The sequence below is a fragment of the Protomyctophum bolini genome, assembly GCF_963924005.1.
Source record: "Protomyctophum bolini genome assembly, chromosome: 7".
NCBI lineage: Eukaryota > Metazoa > Chordata > Actinopteri > Myctophiformes > Myctophidae > Protomyctophum > Protomyctophum bolini.
The window spans coordinates 361,641-382,952 of record NC_137868.1 but is presented as its reverse complement, the minus strand read 5'-3'; the positions used below and the strand labels follow the sequence as shown (position 1 = coordinate 382,952).

The following is a 21,312-nucleotide window of genomic DNA, read 5'->3' as shown; positions in this document are numbered from 1 at the left end:
GTAGATCTATTTTTTTAATTTGTTTTAGAAAATGTACGGACATATTTCAACACGGAAACGATTGACGTTCACGCAAAAAAATATAGTGATTATCTCTGTGATTATTGCGGTTATAAGATTATGTATTAATTAGGGTCGAGAGTGTAAAATGTTTCATTTTACGCTCTCAACCCTAACCCCTTGTGTTTATGTGATGATGTCATCATTGTGACCGGCCTACCGGAGGCACCGAATGCCGCGTCGGAGAAGTCGGCGTCGTCGTGGTCCATCTTCTCCGTCTTCACGGAGAACACGTCCTGGTCGTCCTCGTCGCTGTACAGGCTGAACAGGGCGCTGAGCTCCTCCCAGGTGGACGTCAGGTCGATGACCGTCATCTCAGGCATCTCCGCCACGGTGGAGCTGGGCTCGTTCTCTCCCGGGGGAGGAGGGCGAGGGAGGTGGACCGCCGCCTTCTCCGACGAGTCGGCCACGGCTCTCACTGGCGGAGAACGGACGTGTTCGGAGGTTTCTGGAGGAGGAGGAGGAGGAGTCGACATGGCGGACGGTGGAGCCGGCGTGGCGGCCGTGATCGCGTGCGCGGCGGGTTTGACGGACGAGGACAGGCCTTCTACAGGCGCGATAGAAGCGTACAGTCCTTCTACGGGCGCGATAGAAGCGTACAGGCCTCCCGCAGCAGTGTGAGCACGTGGTGATGCTGCAGGGGGCGTCGGCAGGTCACGCCCGCCGCCGCCGCCGCTGTTCGCCGAGGCCGGCGAGCTTTGTCCGAGGGACGCGTGTGAGGCTCCGGCCCGGCTGGACGGACTCACGGTGCGGTAAGCACTGTCGTACGCAGGCGGACCTTTAGGAGTAGCGTTAGCTCCGGCAGCAGCGGCAGCGTTAGCTGTGGAAGCAGCAGTGGGTGTAACTGTAGCCGTCGAGGCGAGACTAGACGCGTGGTTCTTCCGGTCCGACTTCCTGGAGAAGAATCCCGACTGCACGAGGTGGTCGAGATGCGAGTTGGCGTCCAGCAGCTTGCAGATCAGCGGGCTCTTTTCTACGATGCCTTTGAGAGCGTCGTCGTTCGCCGCATGCGAGGCTGCCGGTTCCCGCTGCGGCGACAGCAGCTGCTTTTTCAGTTGCCTTTGTTGCTGCAGGTGTTTTTTCCATTGTTGCTCTTGTTGTTGCACTTGTTGTTGCTGCTGTTGTTGTTGCTGCTGCTGTTTTATTTGCTGTTGTTGTTGTTGCTGTTGTTGTTGCTGCTGCTGCTGCTGTTTTATTTGCTGTTGTTGTTGCTGTTGCTGCTGTTGTATTTGCTGCTGCTGCTGTTGTTTCTGCTGCCATTGTTGCTCTTGTTGCTCTTGTTGTTTCTGTTGCTGTTGTATTTGCTGTTGTTGTTGCTGTTGTTGTTGCTGTTGTATTTGTTGCTGCTGTTGTTGTTGCTGTTGTTGTTGCTGTTGTTGTTGCTGTTGTATTTGTTGCTGCTGTTGTTGTTGCTGTTGTATTTGCTGTTGTTGTTGCTGTTGTATTTGTTGCTGTAGCTGTTGTTTCTGCTGCTGTATTTGTAGCTGTTGTTGCTCTTGTATTTGTTGCTGTTGGATTTGCTGCTGTTGTTGCTGTTGGATTTGTTGTTCTACTTGTTGCAAATGCTGCAATTGCTGCTGTTGCAGCTGCTGTTGCAGCTGCTGTTCCTGTAGCTGCTGTTGCAGCTGCTGTTGCTGTAGCTGCTGTTGCAGCTGCACTGATGGAGGACTCTGGGAGGCCTGGTTCTCAGCTGCTGTCAGGTTTCTGCTGGCGGAGAGCTGCTGCTGTTGAATTAGTTGCAGCCGTTGACGCAACAGCAGCTGTTGCAGCTGCTGTTGCTGCTTCTGTTGCAGCTGCTGTTGCTGCTGCACCGAGGGCGGACTGGCAGAGGAGGGGTTAATCTGAGCCGCTTGGCTCAGATTCGGAAGGTTTCCACCGAGCTTGAGCTGAGAAGCAAAGTAGAGTTGGGCCAAGCTGCTCGCACTGGACTGGCTGGGATTCACCTGAAGACCCGGCACGGCACTGGACTGGCTGGGATTCACCTGAAGACCCGGCACGGCACTGGACTGGCTGGGATTCACCTGAAGACCCGGAGGCTGCTGCTCGAAGGCAGCCGGGCTCTTCCAAATAATCGGACTATAGTTCACCGCCACGCTGGTTGAAGGGCTGTGGCCTGGGGCAGCTGGCAAGGAGCCCGGGGCAGTCTGGGAGTTGGAGTTCTGTCTTAAGGACAGTGAGACCGGCGGGGCGATGTAGTGAAGCGTCGCGGAAGGAGAAGATGAAGAAGCATAAGACGAGCTGTGGACAAAGCCGGCCAGGTTGACCAATGTGAGCGCCGAGGGCTGGTCACATGGTGCAGCGGTGGTCGTGGCCGGAGCAGAGTTCTGTCTCAAGATCAGAGCAGAAGAGTGGGCGGGGTCGCGGAGGGAGGGGTCGGCCGTCGGCACAGAAGTCGGCCGAGGATTCTGGGAGTTGGAGTTCAGAGTGGAAGAAGAGGGGGCGTGGTTGGCCGTTGCATTCTGGGAGTTCTGTCTTAAGATCAGAGTGGTCGGCCTGGCGTTCTGGGACGGAGGCGTGGCCACGTGCCAGCCACTAGAGGGCGCGGCTGAGCTCTGCGTCGTCGATGTTCCGGCTGCCTGGGAGCACGACGTCTCATTGGCCGAGACCGGGACAGTGGAACTTGAACGATTGGTGGGATCGGGTAAGGGACGGCCCGGGCGGCCCAGAGCACCCATCACCCCAAGGGTGATGGGTGCTGCCCCAGGGGTGATGGGTGCTGAGCCAGGGGTGGTGGGTGCTGAGCCAGGGGTGGTGGGTGCTGCCCCAGGGGTGGTGGGTGCTGCCCCAGGGGTGGTGAGTGCTGCCCCAGGGGTGGTGGGTGCTGAGCCAGGGGTGGTGGGTGCTGCCCCAGGGGTGATGGGTGCTGCCCCAGGGGTGATGGGTGCTGCCCCAGGGGTGATGGGTGCCAAGCTCCGAGGTTTCTCCCCACGTGTTGTATGAAATGGTACAGATTCAGTGGCAATTTCCCCTGTAAAACACACACACACACACACACACACACACACACACTTTAAGAATGTATTCATGTCCACACAGTTTTTTACAAGGACATACGTAAATAGTTCAGCTGCAGCAAAGTTACATCCACAAAACCAAGGCATGTGCCCTCAGTCACGATACAACAAGCATGTCATTATTACATAATATATTAATATACTAGGCATGTGGAAAATAATCGATACGTATCGATACATCGATTATGACGTGCACGATGCAAGTGAATCGGTTCATTCAGTGTATCGGTAAAATTGACGGGTGAAATCTCGATGCATCGTTGGCGGAGTGCTTGCATCGGTAAAATCCGTGGTTGCACCGTTTTTTCATGGTAAATTTCACCCTATCCTGTGTTTCTGAGGCGCATTGAACATACCAACAGAAAAGGAAGGACAAAAAAAAGGTCTCTCGCAGCGCACACACAGGGCACGTTCGGAAAGAGCGCACTGAGCCCACTGTGCAGTGCAAACTAATAGGAGAGTGTGCTCCGGTGTGGTATTTCCGAACGCGCCCACAGTCAGTGAACAGAGAAGCTACCGTACGACACGTTGAGACAACAAACAGACTCAGACTATAAAGAGCACCCGCGACTAACAGAAGTGAGCCCCACGCATTAAACGAGAAGCACCACCTTTACTCTTCAGCTTTATAAAATAGCTGTCCGAGTAGCTTTGTCCGTCGATCAGTTGACTTTTCACTGTAGCGCTGCGTGCTGGACTGCTGGTAATGATCCACACTCCGACGCAAATCTGCGTCGCGATCATCATCAATTTGTAATTAAAGAAAGCTTCTGCAGTCTGCACACACGTGTACAACAACAACAACGCCACAGCTGGGTGTACTGCTTGCGTTTAAAGTCGTTTACAACCGTTTCACAACTTTCCACTGTCCAGCTTTCCCCTGCTGTTCTCTGGGATAGAAGCCTTATTTATATTCTGCAGCAAGACGGTGTCGCACGCCTAAAATTGCAGATCCACAAGCTCACAGCTGGGCGTGGATGAGACGCGTTGTGAGCTTGCTATGTATTTATAACGTTAATAATACATGCAGGCCAGCGTCTTCAATGTTTTTCAGGTCAAGCCAAGGACCACTTAGCTGAGAGTGAGAGATCAAGTAGGGACCCCCACTATACATATAGGCAATTATATTATAAAACTGTTGCAGATTAAACTAGACATAGACTTGTTTGACAGCACTACAAGTGTGACCTGTAATTTGTTTTGTTTATTAGTTTCTTTTCTATTTATATGTTGGTAACATTAATTGATGAACGATTACATTACATTTGAATCTCTTGAACCCTCTATACTCAAAACCTCAAATTGACCTTTGAGATATAATAATTATACTATAGCCTATGATTATTAGTAATCTAACAATTCCACAATAACCAGCAGAGAGCAGACCCTTTGTTTACTTACAGAATTCTATAAGTTGGGTTGTTTGAGATGCAGAGCTATAATACTAACCTACAGTAAAACAATAATTTGCTTTGAATTTAAATGTAATGCATTCGTATCGTATCGGTAGAGGGGTGAATCGTATCGCATCGTATCGGTAGAGGGGTGAATCATATCACATCGTATCGGTAGAGGGGTGAATCGTATCACATCGTATCGGTAGAGGGGTGAATCATATCGCATCGTATCGGTAGAGGGGTGAATCATATCACATCGTATCGGTAGAGGGGTGAATCGTATCGCATCGTATCGGTAGAGGGGTGAATCATATCGCATCGTATCGGTAGAGGGGTGAATCGTATCACATCGTATCGGTAGAGGGGTGAATCGTATCGCATCGTATCGGTAGAGGGGTGAATCGTATCGCATCGTATCGGTAGAGGGGTGAATCGTATCACATCGTATCGGTAGAGGGGTGAATCATATCGCATCGTATCGGTAGAGGGGTGAATCGTATCACATCGTATCGGTAGAGGGGTGAATCGTATCGTATCGGTAGAGGGGTGAATCGTATCGCATCGTATCGGTAGAGGGGTGAATCGTATCGCATCGTATCGGTAGAGGGGTGAATCGTATCGTATCGGTAGAGGGGTGAATCATATCGCATCGTATCGGTAGAGGGGTGAATCGTATCACATCGTATCGGTAGAGGGGTGAATCGTATCGTATCGGTAGAGGGGTGAATCGTATCGCATCGTATCGGTAGAGGGGTGAATCGTATCGCATCGTATCGGTAGAGGGGTGAATCGTATCACATCGTATCGGTAGAGGGGTGAATCGTATCGCATCGTATCGGTAGAGGGGTGAATCGTATCACATCGTATCGGTAGAGGGGTGAATCGTATCGCATCGTATCGGTAGAGGGTGAATCGTATCGCATCGTATCGGTAGAGGGGTGAATCGTATCGTATCGGTAGAGGGGTGAATCGTATCGCATCGTATCGGTAGAGGGGTGAATCGTATCACATCGTATCGGTAGAGGGGTGAATCGTATCGCATCGTATCGGTAGAGGGGTGAATCGTATCACATCGTATCAGTAGAGGGGTGAATCGTATCGCATCGTATCGGTAGAGGGGTGAATCGTATCACATCGTATCGGTAGAGGGGTGAATCGTATCGCATCGTATCGGTAGAGGGGTGAATCGTATCGCATCGTTGGCAGTGCATCGAGATGCGTATCGAATCGTGAGATGAGACGAGATTCACATGCCTATAATATACACAACACAAAAACAGCGGTTTTATTTTTTGCTTTGTTTTAATAGCACAGGCAGACTCTTCACATACTAGAGCATGTCTGACATAAATGTCAAATTGACGTGCGAATATGGAAAAAAAATGTAGAGCGACAAAGTCCACCAGGTTCTCGATGGAGAGGCACTAAAGGAGTCGTGTTGTGAATGCCTGTATCGATGGAGAGGCACTAAAGGAGTCGTGTTGTGAATGCCTGTATCGATGGAGATGCACTAAAGGCTCATACATAGTCTGGGTTTTCGGTGGTGGGGTGACCACCGAACTACAACATGACGTCACGAGCCGCGGTGAAGAGCAAAAACCACCGCCACCGCTCCAGCCCTTCTCTCTGTTTTTACTCACCACCGCTCAACGTTATTTCAGCTCCGGTGGTCAGCTCACCACCGGAGCGGTGGTCACCTCACCACCGAAAATCCAGACTATGAATAGGCCTTAAGGAGTCGTGTTGTGAATGCCTGTATTTTGTTTTAAACCCCGTCAACCCCTGTTTTCACTGCATTACCTGGTATGGTCGCTACATTGATGACCTGCTCCTTGTATTTAACGGCTCTGAGATGCAGTTGCTTGAACTACACAGATATTTAATTTGCTCTAGTATATATAAAAGAACAGGATTTAAGCAGACTTACCATATCTGAGGATAGCTTCGAAGGCGCTGATGCTAGCTAGCAGCCTGATCTTAGTCATAGTAGGAGGAGGAGTCACCTCCTGAGACAAGATGTCCTTCAAGTCACGTTTAATCTGTAGGTAGACAACAACATGCCTGATTAGAATAATATTGAATCTGTAGGTAGACAACAACATGCCTGATTAGAATAATATTGAATCTGTAGGTAGAAAACAACATGCCTGATTAGAATAATATTTAATCTGTAGGTAGAAAACAACATGCCTGATTAGAATAATATTTAATCTGTAGGTAGAAAACAACATGCCTGATTAGAATAATATTTAATCTGTAGGTAGAAAACAACATGCCTGATTAGAATAATATTGAATGAATGAATGAATGAATGAATGAATTTATTTCGAACATTATTTTAAGTAAAAAAAACACTGAAACAAAAGAGAAAATACTCTTAACAATGTCCGAAAAGGAGTAGGGTGAAGTGTAAAACGTATTAGGCCCCTACCCCCCTGGGGTTTTACCCTTATAACTTAATAGTATATATACATTTATAACAACTCGGTTTATCGTTGCTTAAAGGAAGACATGAAAATAGAACAAAAAAACAAATAAAAAACTATCTCGGACATAATAGAAATAAAGTCGATACAACTGGTAAAACCAGTACTTTAACTAAATAAATAAAAATACAAAATTTATATTCAACGCCGCCCCTCCTCGTCTAGATAGCTCCTAAATATAATCATTTTGTATGACCTCTTAACCCATTCTGACCTGAGATCAGATTCATACGAGGTTTCCACGGGACACACACTGGTCTGATTAACCCATTCTGACCTGAAATCAGATTCTAAAAATGTCAGTCGTTCTTCGAATTTTTCAAAAATAGCAGACCTACAAGCTCGTATCGCGCCACTCGGTGGCGCGATATGAGCTTGTAGATCTGCTATTTTTCAATAGCTAAAGCATAACATGATGCCAACACCAAAATGGGTGCCCGGTCAGAATGGGTTAAAGTGGTTAATGTTAGGGCTGAGTTGCACCTCCTTACTTAATCCGTTCCAGGACTCCACAAACTGAGATGCACATACTCTTCGATTTTAATTTAACATAGTGTACTTTGAAGTTGAGTTCTCGTCTTAAATTATAACCCCCCTCTCTATCACTGAACATTTTTTGTAGGTTACCTGGTAAGATATTTTTTCTTGCTCTAAACATAATTAGTGCAGTCTTATATTCAACAAGGTCCATTAGGTTCATGATGTGTGATTGTAAAAATAGTATATTGGTGTGATCCAGAAATCCTGCCTTGTTAACTATTCTGATTGCTTTTTTTGCAGGATGCATAGTGGTTTTAGATTACTTTTATAGGTGTTTCCCCAAATTTCTACACAGTAATTGAGATATGGTAGGACAAGCGAGCAATATAGTAAATGTAGTGATTTATGATCCAGAATGTGTTTAGTTTTCCCTAGAACTGCAATGCTCCGTGCAAGCTTTGTTCTCACATAGTTTATATGGGGTTTCCAGCAGATCTGGTGGTTCAACAAAACACCCAGAAATGTATTTTCATATACTCTTTCAATGTTAACATTTTCTATAGACAACTGTACTTGTGTATCTATTGTACGGTTTCCGAATAACATAAGCTTAGTTTTGCTCAAGTTTAGTGATAATTTATTTATATCAAACCAGTGTTTTCATTTAGTCAATTCTGCTGAGGTGACCTGTAAAAGCTGCTGCAGATTTTCCCCTTGTGTCGTCAGCAAATAAAACAAATTTCAACACTTTTGACACACTACATATATCATTGATGTATAAAATAAACAATAATGGTCCTAACACTGACCCCTGTGGGACTCCACAAGTAATGTCAGCCCATGGTGATTTATAGTCACCCATCTGTACAAACTGTTGCCTGTTTTGCATGTAGCTTTTTAGCCAGTTTAGCGCCACGCCCCTTATACCATACCTTTCAGTTTTTTTTAATAATATTTCATGATTAATGCAATCAAATGCTTTTTTTAAATCTATAAATACCTCTAAGACGTATTTCTGGCTATCAATACTGGTAGTGATCTCCTCTGTTAGCTCCATTAAGGCCATTGCTGTTGACCTGTTCGCTCTGAAACAGTACTGGCTGTCTGTCAGGATTTTATTTTTTTCAATGTAATTATCTAACCTTAAAATAAACATTTTTTCTAATATTTTGGAGAATTGGCAAAGCAAGGAAATTGGCCTATAATTTCTGAAGTGATGTTTATCCCCGGCTTTAAATATCGGAATAACTTTGGCAACTTTAATTTTTTGTGGAAATGAGCCAGTTGTCAAAGATAAATTACAGATGTAGGTTAGTGGGACTATAATACAGTCAATTACCTTCTTGATTAATATCATGTCAATTCCATTCCAATCGGTAGATGACTTATTCTTACACTTACTGACAATATCAATGATTTATTTTCCTTCTACGGCTTTCAGGTACATTGAGTTGATGTTTCTAGTAATGTTCGCCTCGGCATTCCCACAATCACCTGTGACCTTTATTTTCTCAGCTAGGTTTGGCCCTATATTTACAAAGTTGTTAAAGCCACCAGCCACGTCATTCATGTTGTTTAAGGATCTCTCATTGTCAATAAAGTATTCAGGGTAGTTTCTATTGTTTGAACCATTTCTGATGATACCATTTAATATTTTCCATATACCTGAAATATTGTTCTTGTTATTCTCTAATAGTTTACTATAATATTCTTTCTTGCATGTCCTCATAATATTAGTTAATTTATTTTTGTATTTCTTATATTTATGTTCTGCCTCTACAGTTCTTTGTTTTAGTAATTGTTTATAGAGAGTGTTATTTATTTTTTACAAGCATTATGCAGTCCTTTTGTGATCCATGGTCTGTTAGTGTGGTTTTGGTTTGGCCTGCCATTGATTTTCTTTATCGGACAGTTGGTGTTATATAATGACTTGAATATTTCAAGAAATGTTTCGTAGGCTTTGTCAGTGTCGCCTTCTTCATAAAGATTATTCCAATTCTGTGCTAGTAAATCATTTCTAAATGCATTCATGTTTTGTTCGGTTCTTATTCTCTTGTATTTCATCGTTTGGTCTTCTTTTCCTTTCACATAGTCACAGTCATAGATCACAAAGACTGGCAGATGGTCACTGATGTCATTCATAAGCAGGCCACTCACTAAACTGTTCTCCATATAGTTTGTAAATATATTATCTATTAATGTTGCACTTTGCACTGTTATCCTACTTGGTTTGGTGATCAATGGATATAGACTCAGGCTGTACATTGTGGTAATGAATTCCTCTGTCATTCTATTTTTATTGGGATTTAATAGATTTATATTGTGATCTCCGCAAATGAATGTAACCTTATGATTGGTGTTGGCGAATAACACTTCCATGCTGTCCTTGGATTTCTCAACGCTTGAATCCAGTGCTCTGTACACACAACTGCAGATTATGTTTTTTTGCTTTTCCATATTAATCTCTACTGTAATACATTCCATCAGGTCGTCAATAGTTGTTGTCATGCTCTCAACAACCTTGTAATTTAGACTATTTTCAATGTATAGGGCCACACCCCCTCCTCTTTTCCCCCTTCTGTTCATATAGTTGAGCTCATATCCATTAATTTCAAAATCAATTCCCTTCTCTGGGCAGAGCCAGGTGCAATGATATTAAATGGCTTTTTGAATTTATTTAAGTAGTCTCTGATACTTGTGTAGTTAGCGTACAAACTTCTACTATTGAAGTGAATAATGGATATTCCATGATCTAGCTTAACATTCAAGTCATTGTACTGTTCATCGGTGTAGTAGCAACATGTATTATTTAAAGAAGTTATTGTCTGGATCAATGTCTTGTTCAAGTTCCAGCATGATGGGGTGGGACCTTATTTATAAAATAGATAATAAAGTCCAGCAAAGGGAAGAGTAAGACTAGAAAATAAACGCAAAGTACAAAATTAAAGTAGAAAAACTAAATACAGCGATTTTCAGATAGCCGATAGCAGCAAAACAAAAAGTCAGTGGAATCCAACCAGAAGCCGGCATGTGTATCCATGCATTGTTTAACCCATTCTGACCTGAGATCAGATTCGTACGAGGTTTCCACTGGACACACACTGGTCTGATTAACCCCATTCTGACCTGAGATCAGATTCTAAAAATGTCAGTTGTTCTTCGATTTTTCAAAAATAGCAGACCTACAAGCTCGTATCGCGCCACTCGGTGGCGCGATATGAGCTTGTAGATCTGCTATTTTTCAATAGCTAAAGCATAACATGATGCTAACACCAAAATGGGTGCCAGGTCAGAATGGGTTAACGTCCACGACACAAAATCATGCATTATCCCTCGAGAGGTACATATTTGTCCCATGCAGAAGAGAGTTTTAAGGAGCAGTGAGCAGCATACGTGTAGGATCAATACAGCAGCTGACAACACGTGACAAAAATAATCCATGCAAAAAATTGCAAGGAGGTAAAAAAATTGTAGGATATCCATCATGCGATTTAATATTGAATCTGTAGGTAGACAACAACATGCCTGATTAGAATTATATTTAATCTGTAGGTAGAAAACAACATGCCTGATTAGAATTATATTGAATCTGTAGGTAGACAACAACATGCCTGATTAGAATAATATTGAATCTGTAGGTAGGCAACATGCTTGATTAGAATTATAATTGTCTCTGCCAGGCGTGCGTCTGTGATTGGCATCTCTGGCACCGTTTGTTCCCTGGAAGCCAGAACCTCTGCCCCAGATCGGTTATAGCGCCACCAGGAGGCCGATATTTTATTTAAAAAAAAAACATTTCCAACATTACGCCTACAGTTTGTCCAAACATCAGGAATATATTACCTGTATCTTGTAATGAAATATGGTAGGTTAAACCAATCTCATTACCTGTACCTTATATGGTAGGTTAAAGTAATCAGATTACCTGTATCTTGTAATGCAGTATGGTAGGCAGGTCGTCTGATTTTAAAGCCTGATTGGTCAGTTCTGCTAACTTGCTGCGTCTGTCGTCCAATCGAAGCAGAGCTGCTTTTCTCCTCTCGATCTCGTCCACCTCAGGTTTATACGTCTCCTAATTAACATAATTAATAAAAAACATTAACAATGCCTAATTAACATAATGAATAAAAAAAGGTTACAATACCTAATTAACACAATGAACCCATTTTGGGGCGGGAACCCATTTTGGTGTAAGCATCATGTCGTGCTTTAGCTATTGAAAAATAGCAGATCTACAAGCTTGAAAAATCGAAGAACGACTGACATAGAAACATAGGCTTTTATAGAACAAACAAGACATTTATAGAATCTGATCTCAGGTCAGAATGGGTTAATAAAAAACATTAGCAATGCCTAATAAAACACTAACTGATTGTATGTATGGGGCTGTCAATCAGATAAAGGACTTCTCTCATTGGATGTATGGGCTGTCAATCAGATAAAGGGCTTCTCTGATTGGATGTATGGGCTGTCAATCACTTGTGCTTACATCTAGTTGTCGGCTCAGTTCGAGGAGTCTCATCTTGAAGCGCTGAATGAACGGAACCAGAGACGCTTTGAGGATCTCTCTGGCGTGACCTTTCTGACGCTCGATGTTCACAATCCTGTTAATTAATAGAAACTAATGAATACCTCGTTAACATCGTGACATTTCATGCTGAAATTAGCTGATGAATAATTAATTAATGTGATCCTCCATCCGAATATTCTGCAAAATAGCAGATCTACAAGCTCACAGTGTATCTGCAAAGAAATAGCAGATCTACAAGGCTCACAGTGTATCTGCAAAGAAATATCAGATCTACAAGATCACAGTGTATCTGCCAAGAAATAGCAGATCTACAAGGCTCACAGTGTATCTGCAAAGCAATGCTGTGCACCACCCAAGTTAAGTTAATCTCACCTGGTCTCCATCACTTGTAGACTGTGTTGTATTTTCATCACATATTGTTTAAGGTTAATTAAATAAGGGTTAGTCTTAGGGTTAAGGTTAAATTAATCTCACCTGGTCTCCATGATATTGTTAATCTCACCTGGTCTCCATGATATTGTTAATCTCACCTGGTCTCCATGATATTGTTAATCTCACCTGGTCTCCATGCTCCGTAAGGTTAGCTGTATTTGGTCTCCTCGGTCCTTCACAGGTTTCAGCACCGTCTGCAGAATCTTCTTCGTAGAGTTCAACGCTTCGTGAACATACTCGAACCTAAGAGACAAAGTAATTAAGTACGACTGTGGCTCAGGAGGTAGAGCAGGTCGTCCAATGATCCATGGGTCGAATCCCGGCTCCTCCTCCTGTCTACATGTCGAAGTGTCCTTGGGCAAAGACACTGAACCCCAAATTGCTCCTGATGTGCTGGTTGGTACCTTGCATGGCTTCCGCCGCAATCGGTGTGTGAATGTGTGAATGTAATGCACAATCTATGTAAAGGTAGGTAGGTTTAGGGGTAGGTTTAGCGGTAGGTTTAGGGGTATAGATAGGGGTAGGTTTAGGGGTATTAGGGGTATTATTGTATATATGGGGTATTTATTACCTGTGGTTCCGGTGGTCCATCAGCTGACAGTCCCTACAGGTCAGCTTAGCGCAGGTTAAACACAGGAGTTGGAGCGGCTCACTGGGATGGATCTGACATCTGTCTGGACTGGAGCCTTTAGAGAAACCTGCACACACACACACACACACACACACACACACGCACACACACATACAGTATGTTCAAAAACACGGCACTGTCGGCTCACACACGCACACACACCTAACTGTACTGGCATGTCCCTCTTTCATGAAGACGATTAATTTTCATCATAGACTTTAAAAAAAAAACATTGTGTTTATTGTCATGATTTCTCACAACTCGAGGTGTCTTTGTCCGCGAATTATTTTCCGGGTCTCTCGTGGTCATGCAAGGGGGCAGGACTGTGACGCTCTATAGTGATGCATCCAGAGCCGGACTAACAATGGAACTAGGTGGAGCTTAAGCGCCAGGGCCCGGTACGAGACTATAGGTACAGCTGTTGCTTCTTTCCAAAAATATAACGCAACATAGGAACCCCCACTAGTGTTTTTGGTCTTCGTCTGAGAGTTTCTGTAGCAGTTTTCTGGAGGGGGGGCAGTCGGTTTGGGGGGGTTCCCCACGGCTGCGCGTCGCTTCCTCCTCTGACAGAGGGGAAGCGAGTAAGCGACGCCGTCAGAAGCCCCCTCGCTCAGGAAGGCCCCCTCACTCGGACGGACCAAGTTGCGACAATAACATACAGCCTATGTAAAGAGGAATATAAACAAGACCTTGGCGCAAAACTTCATATTTACCCTGCTCTAATACAACAAAAGTGTGTTCTTACATCCTCCATTTCACGATTTCAGCACTCGTGAGTAAATTAATTTAATTGCCATTATGAAAGTTTTCAGTGACGTTGGACCCACAGGTTGCATTGTCGTCAATAATTAATCTGTCTTTAAAACGTTCTAATGTTAATATAGCATATTGGCATTGTCTGTTGGTGCACACATGTTATATGGACCATGTAACATTGTAACAACATGGTCAACAGCACTGTTTGCAAATGTAGCTACATTTGTTGGCCAAAAAAACAATTTAGACAAAACATGCTGCTGCCTGCTAATGGAGCTTGTAGATGTAGGCTAATTATTTTTCGGGGAAATTGCAGATAGTTTAGCAGACTGAAGTTGGAAAGGCTGTGCCCAGTGCGGCAGTGCCTGATGTGTCTTGTGTGTCTGTGGATATGCGCTAAACGCATGCATGTTAATGAATTAATGAATTGGCTGAATCAGTAGGGGCCTTTTGATTTGGTGAAGCGCCAGGGCCTTGAGAGGGGTTAATCCGTCACTGGATGCATTATGGGTAGTGTAGTAGTGATGCATCGTGGGTAGTGTATTAGTGATGCATCGTGGGTAGTGTAGTTCACCTTCAGAAGGCTTGATGGTGTGAGTTCTGGTCATCTTCACTCTCTTATGAGCAGAAACACAGACTTCACACAGCGCCTCCTTACACTGTAAACAATACCCCACCGCCAGGCCTCCTCCACACGAACACTGTAAAATATTACTACATTATTACACTGTAAACAATATCCCACCGCCAGGCCTCCTCCACACGAACACTGTAAAATATTACTACATTATTACACTGTAAACAATATCCCACCGCCAGGCCTCCTCCACACGAACACTGTAAAATATTACTACATTATTACACTGTAAACAATACCCCACCGCCAGGCCTCCTCCACACGAACACTGTAAAATATTACTACATTATTACACTGTAAACAATATCCCACCGCCAGGCCTCCTCCACACGAACACTGTAAAATATTACTACATTATTACACTGTAAACAATATCCCACCGCCAGGCCTCCTCCAACACTGTAAAATATTAATATATTATTACAGAAACAGTCCTCACGTGCACGTGCACACACACACACACACACACACACACACACACACACACACACACACACACACACACACACACACACACACACACACACACACACACACACACACACACAGAGTTGAGTTCATGTTATTCTCACCTTGTGCTCATCACTGCTGAGTAGAATGGTGGCCTCCATTCTGATGTTCTCACATACCAGGAAGTAGATCTGAAAGCAACAAGAACACATGGAAACGTTAATAAAGACAATATAAATATATAAGCAATATAAAAGGTGTCTTTGCAGCATTACAGATAAGAAGGCCAACACAACGCCAGCACAGATCAGTGACTCATCAACAGCTTAGTGGTGTCTCAGAACATGAGACGCTTGAGAAGCTCTAAAACAGAATCGTAGTTATTAAGACCTTCAGTTAAACCTCTCTCAAAAGCTCAGAGACACAGACCATTGAGGCCCCAAATTGACACTAATTCGCCCGCGGACTCCAATTGAAAGGATTTGCCAGGGACCCCCATAAGACCAGGGACCGCCATAAGACCAGGGACCCCCATAAGACCAGGGACCCCCATAAGACCAGGGACCGCCATAAGACCAGGGACCCCCATAAGACCAGGGACCCCCATAAGACCAGGGACCCCCATAAGACCAGGGACCCCCATAAGACCAGGGACCGCCATAAGACCAGGGACCCCCATAAGACCAGGGACCCCCATAAGACCAGGGACCGCCATAAGACCAGGGACCCCCATAAGACCAGGGACCCCCATAAGACCAGGGACCCCCATAAGACCAGGGACCGCCATAAGACCAGGGACCCCCATAAGACCAGGGACCGCCATAAGACCAGGGACCCCCATAAGACCAGGGACCCCCATAAGACCAGGGACCGCCATAAGACCAGGGACCGCCATAAGAGAAGATTTTGAGATTTTAATTTCAGGGACCCCCCGCTTGACGTGCATTAGTCTACGGACCCTCAACTTCATAATTACAATATTTGAGTTTAATAGAGATATGTTACAATTATATAGCTTGACAGATGTCTTTCCTTTTTTAATCAGTGTATGCAGTCACTGGAAGAGTAAACACCAGAGACATGCTGTCTGTCCTCACCCAGTCACACCAGAGACATGCTAACTGTCATCTCTTTGAATAAACTGTGAATTTGACATCATGCAACAGAGTTGTGTGTCTGTAGACCACAAAGATTGGTTTAAAGACAAAATGGCAATATGTTGTCTTACAGAAAATGAGTCAATGACACATTTTATATCAGCACTATCCCCAACATTCTGCAGAGTCTCTGCATTCTATGACCCTATAGGTTACTGAGACGCTACACTGGATCAAAGAATGCAGAGAGACAGTAAACTATAGGATCATAGAACGCAAAGAGACGGTAAACTATAGGATCATAGAATGCAGACAGACAGTAAACTATAGGATCATAGAATGCAGAGAGACAGTAAACTATAGGATCACAGAATGCAGAGAGACAGTAAACTATAGGATCATAGAATGCAGAGACAGTAAACTATAGGATCATAGAATGCAGAGAGACAGTAAACTATAGGATCATAGAATGCAGAGAGAGAGTAAACTATAGGATCATAGAATGCAGAGAGACATTAAACTATAGGATCATAGAATGCAGAGAGACAAGGTCAAGGTCAAGTTTATTCATGTCCCAAACTGGGCACTTCGTTTTACAGCAGATAAAAAAGCTCAGAGACATTACAAACAGTACAACATACAGAACAACAGACATACGTATACATTATCACAAGATGTTACATTCAATATAAAGTGCAACCAGGGCTAAAGTGCATCGAGTGTAACTACATCTACCTCCTCCTACTTCCCTTGTTAATGGCTCGGATGGAGGTAGGTATGAATGAGAATTTGTACCTGTTGGTTTTAGTAACAGGGGTCTTTAACCATTGGCCGGATGGCAGGAATTCGTATTCCCGGTATAGGGGGTGAGAGCTGTCTGCTCTAATTGATGATGCTTTCTTTAGCACCTGCTCATTATACAGATAACTCAGGCCGCTGAACTTTGCCCCCACAATTTTGCTAGCCCCCTTAACAACACTGTTAATTTTTCTGTCTCACACCTAGATTGCCATACCAGCAAATGGCAGCAAAGGTGAGGACAGACTCAATGAAGGATCTATAAAAAAGAATCATCAATGATTTATCGACCTGGAATTTGGCCAACTTCCTCAGACAAAAAAGGCGCTGCTGGCCTTTCTTACACACCATTTCGGTGTTGCAGTCAAATTTGAGACGATTGTCTATAATTGTCCCGAGATATTTGTAATTTGTAACAAACTCTACAGGCTGGCCATCAATAACACTGCTCTGAGGAGCAGATGGACCACGACGAAAATCAATAAACATGTCTTTGGTCTTAGTGACGTTCAGTTGTAGGAATGCGTCTTCACACCAGGACACAAAATCGTCCACAACTGGGCCATGGCTGACCTCACCATCACCCAACAGACTAACAATAACAGAATCATCAGCAAATTTGATGATGTGTCTGTCGGCATATTGACTTCTGCAGTCATTTGTGTACAATATATATAAAAGTGGAGAGAGTACACAACCTTGGGGTGAACCGGTGGATGATGTTAATTCACCAGAAAGCTTCCCATTCACCCTTACTCTCTGGGTTCTATTTGTGAGGAAATCCAGAACCCAACCAATGATACCAGGGTCTAAGCCAAAGTTGTTAGCTAGTTTTCCAACTAGTATGTGTGGCTGAATGGTGTTGAAGGCTGATGAGAAGTCAACAAAAAGCAGCCTAGCATGTTTCTTGCTAACTTCCAGATGTTTGAACAGAAGGTTCAGTAAGGTGATGGTAGCATCGGACACCCCTCTCCTAGCCCTGTATGCAAATTGCATAGGGTCCAGATAACTCTCTGTTTTTAACAAGAGCTCTTCTTTAACGAGTCTCTCAAATGACTTCATAAGCACAGAGGTTAACGCCACAGGTCTGAAGTCATTTAGAGCCTTGGGACGAGGTTTCTTGGCTACTGGCACCACAGTGGAGCGCTTCCATAAAGATGGCACCCTCTGCTGAGTAAGAGATAGTTTAAATATAAAATGAAAAATGGGGCCTAGCTGTTCTGCACAGACGGTGAGCAGACGGCCACTGATGTTATCAGGGCCTGGACTTTTCTTAGGTTTACACTTTTTAAAACACCTAATCACACTAAGCTCATCAAAAGAGACATCGTGAACCGTGGATGTCAACAACTGCCCTTTCAGCTCAGAGTGTTGTTCTTTAAAGTCGTGAACATCAAATCTTGTGTAGAACTCATTAAATTCTTCTGCTAGCTGCAGATCTGAATTATAGCCACCAAGCTGTATCTTAGCCCTGCCCTCATCCTTGAGACCCACAATAGTCTTCATACTACTCCAGGCAGAGCCCAGATTGTTCATCCTGAGCTGATTTTCTATTTTGTCTTTATATCTCATTTTCCCGGCTCTGATTTCTCGTTTAATCTCTTTCTCAATATTACGCATCTCTATAAGGTTCCCTTCTTTAAATGCCTTCCCCTTTCTGTCCAGTAGCCCTTTAAGAGACTTTGTTATCCATGGCTTACTGTTGGGATACATTTTAACAGTTTTCACAGGGATCACAATATTCTCACAGTAGGATGTCCAGCTACAAATAACATCAGTAAGTTCATCAATGTCATTACATGACTCTTTAAACATATCCCAGTCAGTGCAGTCCAGACAACCCTGTAGAGACAGACAGGCCTCCTCATTCCAGTCCTTAACCTGGATGGCTTGTATTTTTTCCCTTTTCAACACTGTGCGATATACAGGGATGAGATGCACACAGTTATGGTCAGACGACCCCAAGGGGTGGAGTGAGATGGACTTATAAGCGTTCTTAATGTTCCCGTAGCACAAGTCCAGTATGTTTTTTTCCCTGGTGGGGCACGTTACATACTGGTAGAAATCCAGTAAACTATAGGATCATAGAATGCAGAGAGACAGTAAACTATAGGATCATAGAATGCAAAGAGACAGTAAACTATAGGATCATAGAAGGCAGAGAGACAGTAAACTATAGGATCATAGAATGCAGAGAGACAGTAAACTATAGGATCATAGAATGCAGAGAGACTGTAAACTATAGGATCATAGAATGCAGAGAGACAGTAAACTATAGGATCATAGAAGGCAGAGAGACAGTAAACTATAGGATCATAGAATGCAGAGAGACAGTAAACTATAGGATCATAGAATGCAGAGAGACAGTAAACTATAGGATCATAGAATGCAGAGAGACAGTAAACTATAGGATCATAGAATGCAGAGACAGTAAACTATAGGATCATAGAATGCAGAGAGACAGTAAACTATAGGATCATAGAATGCAGAGACAGTAAACTATAGGATCATAGAATGCAGAGACAGTAAACTATAGGATCATAGAATGCAGAGAGACAGTAAACTATAGGATCATAGAATGCAGAGAGACAGTAAACTATAGGATCATAGAATGCAGAGAGACAGTAAACTATAGGATCATAGAATGCAGAGAGACAGTAAACTATAGGATCATAGAATGCAGAGAGACAGTAAACTATAGGATCATAGAATGCAGAGAGACAGTAAACTATAGGATCACAGAATGCAGAGAGACAGTAAACTATAGGATCATAGAATGCAGAGAGACAGTAAACTATAGGATCATAGAATGCAGAGAGACAGTAAACTATAGGATCACAGAATGCAGAGAGACAGTAAACTATAGGATCACAGAATGCAGAGAGACAGTAAACTATAGGATCATAGAATGCAGAGAGACAGTAAACTATAGGATCATAGAATGCAGAGAGACAGTAAACTATAGGATCATAGAATGCAGAGAGATAGTAAACTATAGGATCATAGAATGCAGAGAGAGAGTAAACTATAGGATCATAGAATGCAGAGACAGTAAACTATAGGATCATAGAATGCAGAGAGACAGTAAACTATAGGATCATAGAATGCAGAGAGACAGTAAACTATAGGATCATAGAATGCAGAGAGACAGTAAACTATAGGGTCATAGAATGCAGAGAGACAGTAAACTATAGGATCATAGAATGCAGAGAGACAGTAAACTATAGGATCATAGAATGCAGACAGACAGTAAACTATAGGATCATAGAATGCAGAGAGACAGTAAACTATAGGATCATAGAATGCAGAGAGACAGTAAACTATAGGATCATAGAACGCAGAGAGACAGTAAACTATAGGATCATAGAATGCAGAGAGACAGTAAACTATAGGATCATAGAATGCAGAGACAGTGTATAATAGTGTATAGCATTGGTTCCCAAACTTTTTATACTGAAGTACCACCTCAGAAAACATTTGTCTCTCCAAGTACCACCATAATAACTGATGTTAAAATACAGGAGCCCTTTGTGTTCCATTCCTATAAGCTAATAATGCTACTGCTCTGACAAAACTCACTAATCACTAATCAGCACAATTGATGACATTTAGAATGTGATTAACTAACTAACAACTTTGTTGTAAATGCATCATAACAATCTAAAGCCTCAGCCTAAAGGCTGTTTGGTCAAAACAACAACTTGTATAAATGTGTGTTTTAACTCTTTTAAATAAATAAACTGAGAGATAAGTAACGGACAACAGTCACAACACTAACGGTTAAACAAAAGATTAAAGAGAAACAACAGACCTAAAAGTTATACAACAAGGCCGTCTGTGAGCTTGTAGATCTGTTGCCTTGAGCCCCATGAAGCGTATATTGTTATTTTACAGTTTTATAAAAATGTATTAATTGTATAAATCATTTATATAATTAAAGATATTTCTTACCTGCTTTCAAACTGGACGCACGGAGATAAAAACCACTCGGTGATTTTCCCTCCGTTGTTACATCTCCACGTTTAATCCATGTGTTCTATAGATCTGATATTACCGTAAACACGACAGAACGGAGCTTTAAATCGGCGGAAGGTTTAAAAAATAAAGAGTTTATGTGAAGAATAAAGAGTTGTATTTAATGTATAACTCTGTTACTTTCTGTTGTTGTTTCATCTGCTGCTGCTCTGCTGCCCCGGGGTTGCCACGTTGTTGCGGAAACAAGCAACCCGGGCTGTGAAAACAAGATAAAAATGTATGTTTACTGTATGAATTTGGAAACCAGAATGAATTAGGCCTACAATAGTTGTGGTTTCCCTTTTTAGAGCAACCACACTAATAAACAACTTTAAACGGAAAACACTGCAAAGGTCCATTTGGTTTCATTTAACACTCTCAAGAGTTAAAGATCTATTAAGGGTCCATTTTGTTACCAGCTCTCCATCCTTTAGCTGCATGGGGACCATAGACTGGACCACCTGTATATTATTATACTAATACAACACAACTACATGTGTTTATATAATACTAATACAACACAATACTA

The 21,312-nt window shown here is 43.1% G+C and overlaps 1 protein-coding gene across 1 annotated transcript in view; it reads right to left on the bottom strand.

Annotated features, from left to right (window-relative positions):
• The window catches only part of LOC308318244 (uncharacterized protein), a 39,936-nt gene extending 19,006 nt beyond the window's left edge, over positions 1–20,930 (bottom strand). Inside the window, exons 1-9 of the mRNA XM_080767716.1 lie at positions 20,721–20,930; positions 14,997–15,065; positions 14,362–14,488; positions 12,972–13,098; positions 12,527–12,643; positions 11,927–12,041; positions 11,363–11,509; positions 6,399–6,510; positions 221–3,028 (exon numbers count right to left, since the gene is read on the bottom strand). Of these exons, the coding sequence (XP_080623842.1) occupies positions 221–3,028; positions 6,399–6,510; positions 11,363–11,509; positions 11,927–12,041; positions 12,527–12,643; positions 12,972–13,098; positions 14,362–14,488; positions 14,997–15,035 (3,592 nt within the window). The 5' untranslated portion in view covers positions 15,036–15,065; positions 20,721–20,930. The remainder of the gene's footprint in view (positions 1–220; positions 3,029–6,398; positions 6,511–11,362; positions 11,510–11,926; positions 12,042–12,526; positions 12,644–12,971; positions 13,099–14,361; positions 14,489–14,996; positions 15,066–20,720) is intronic.
• Between the last annotated feature and the right edge of the window lie 382 nt (positions 20,931–21,312).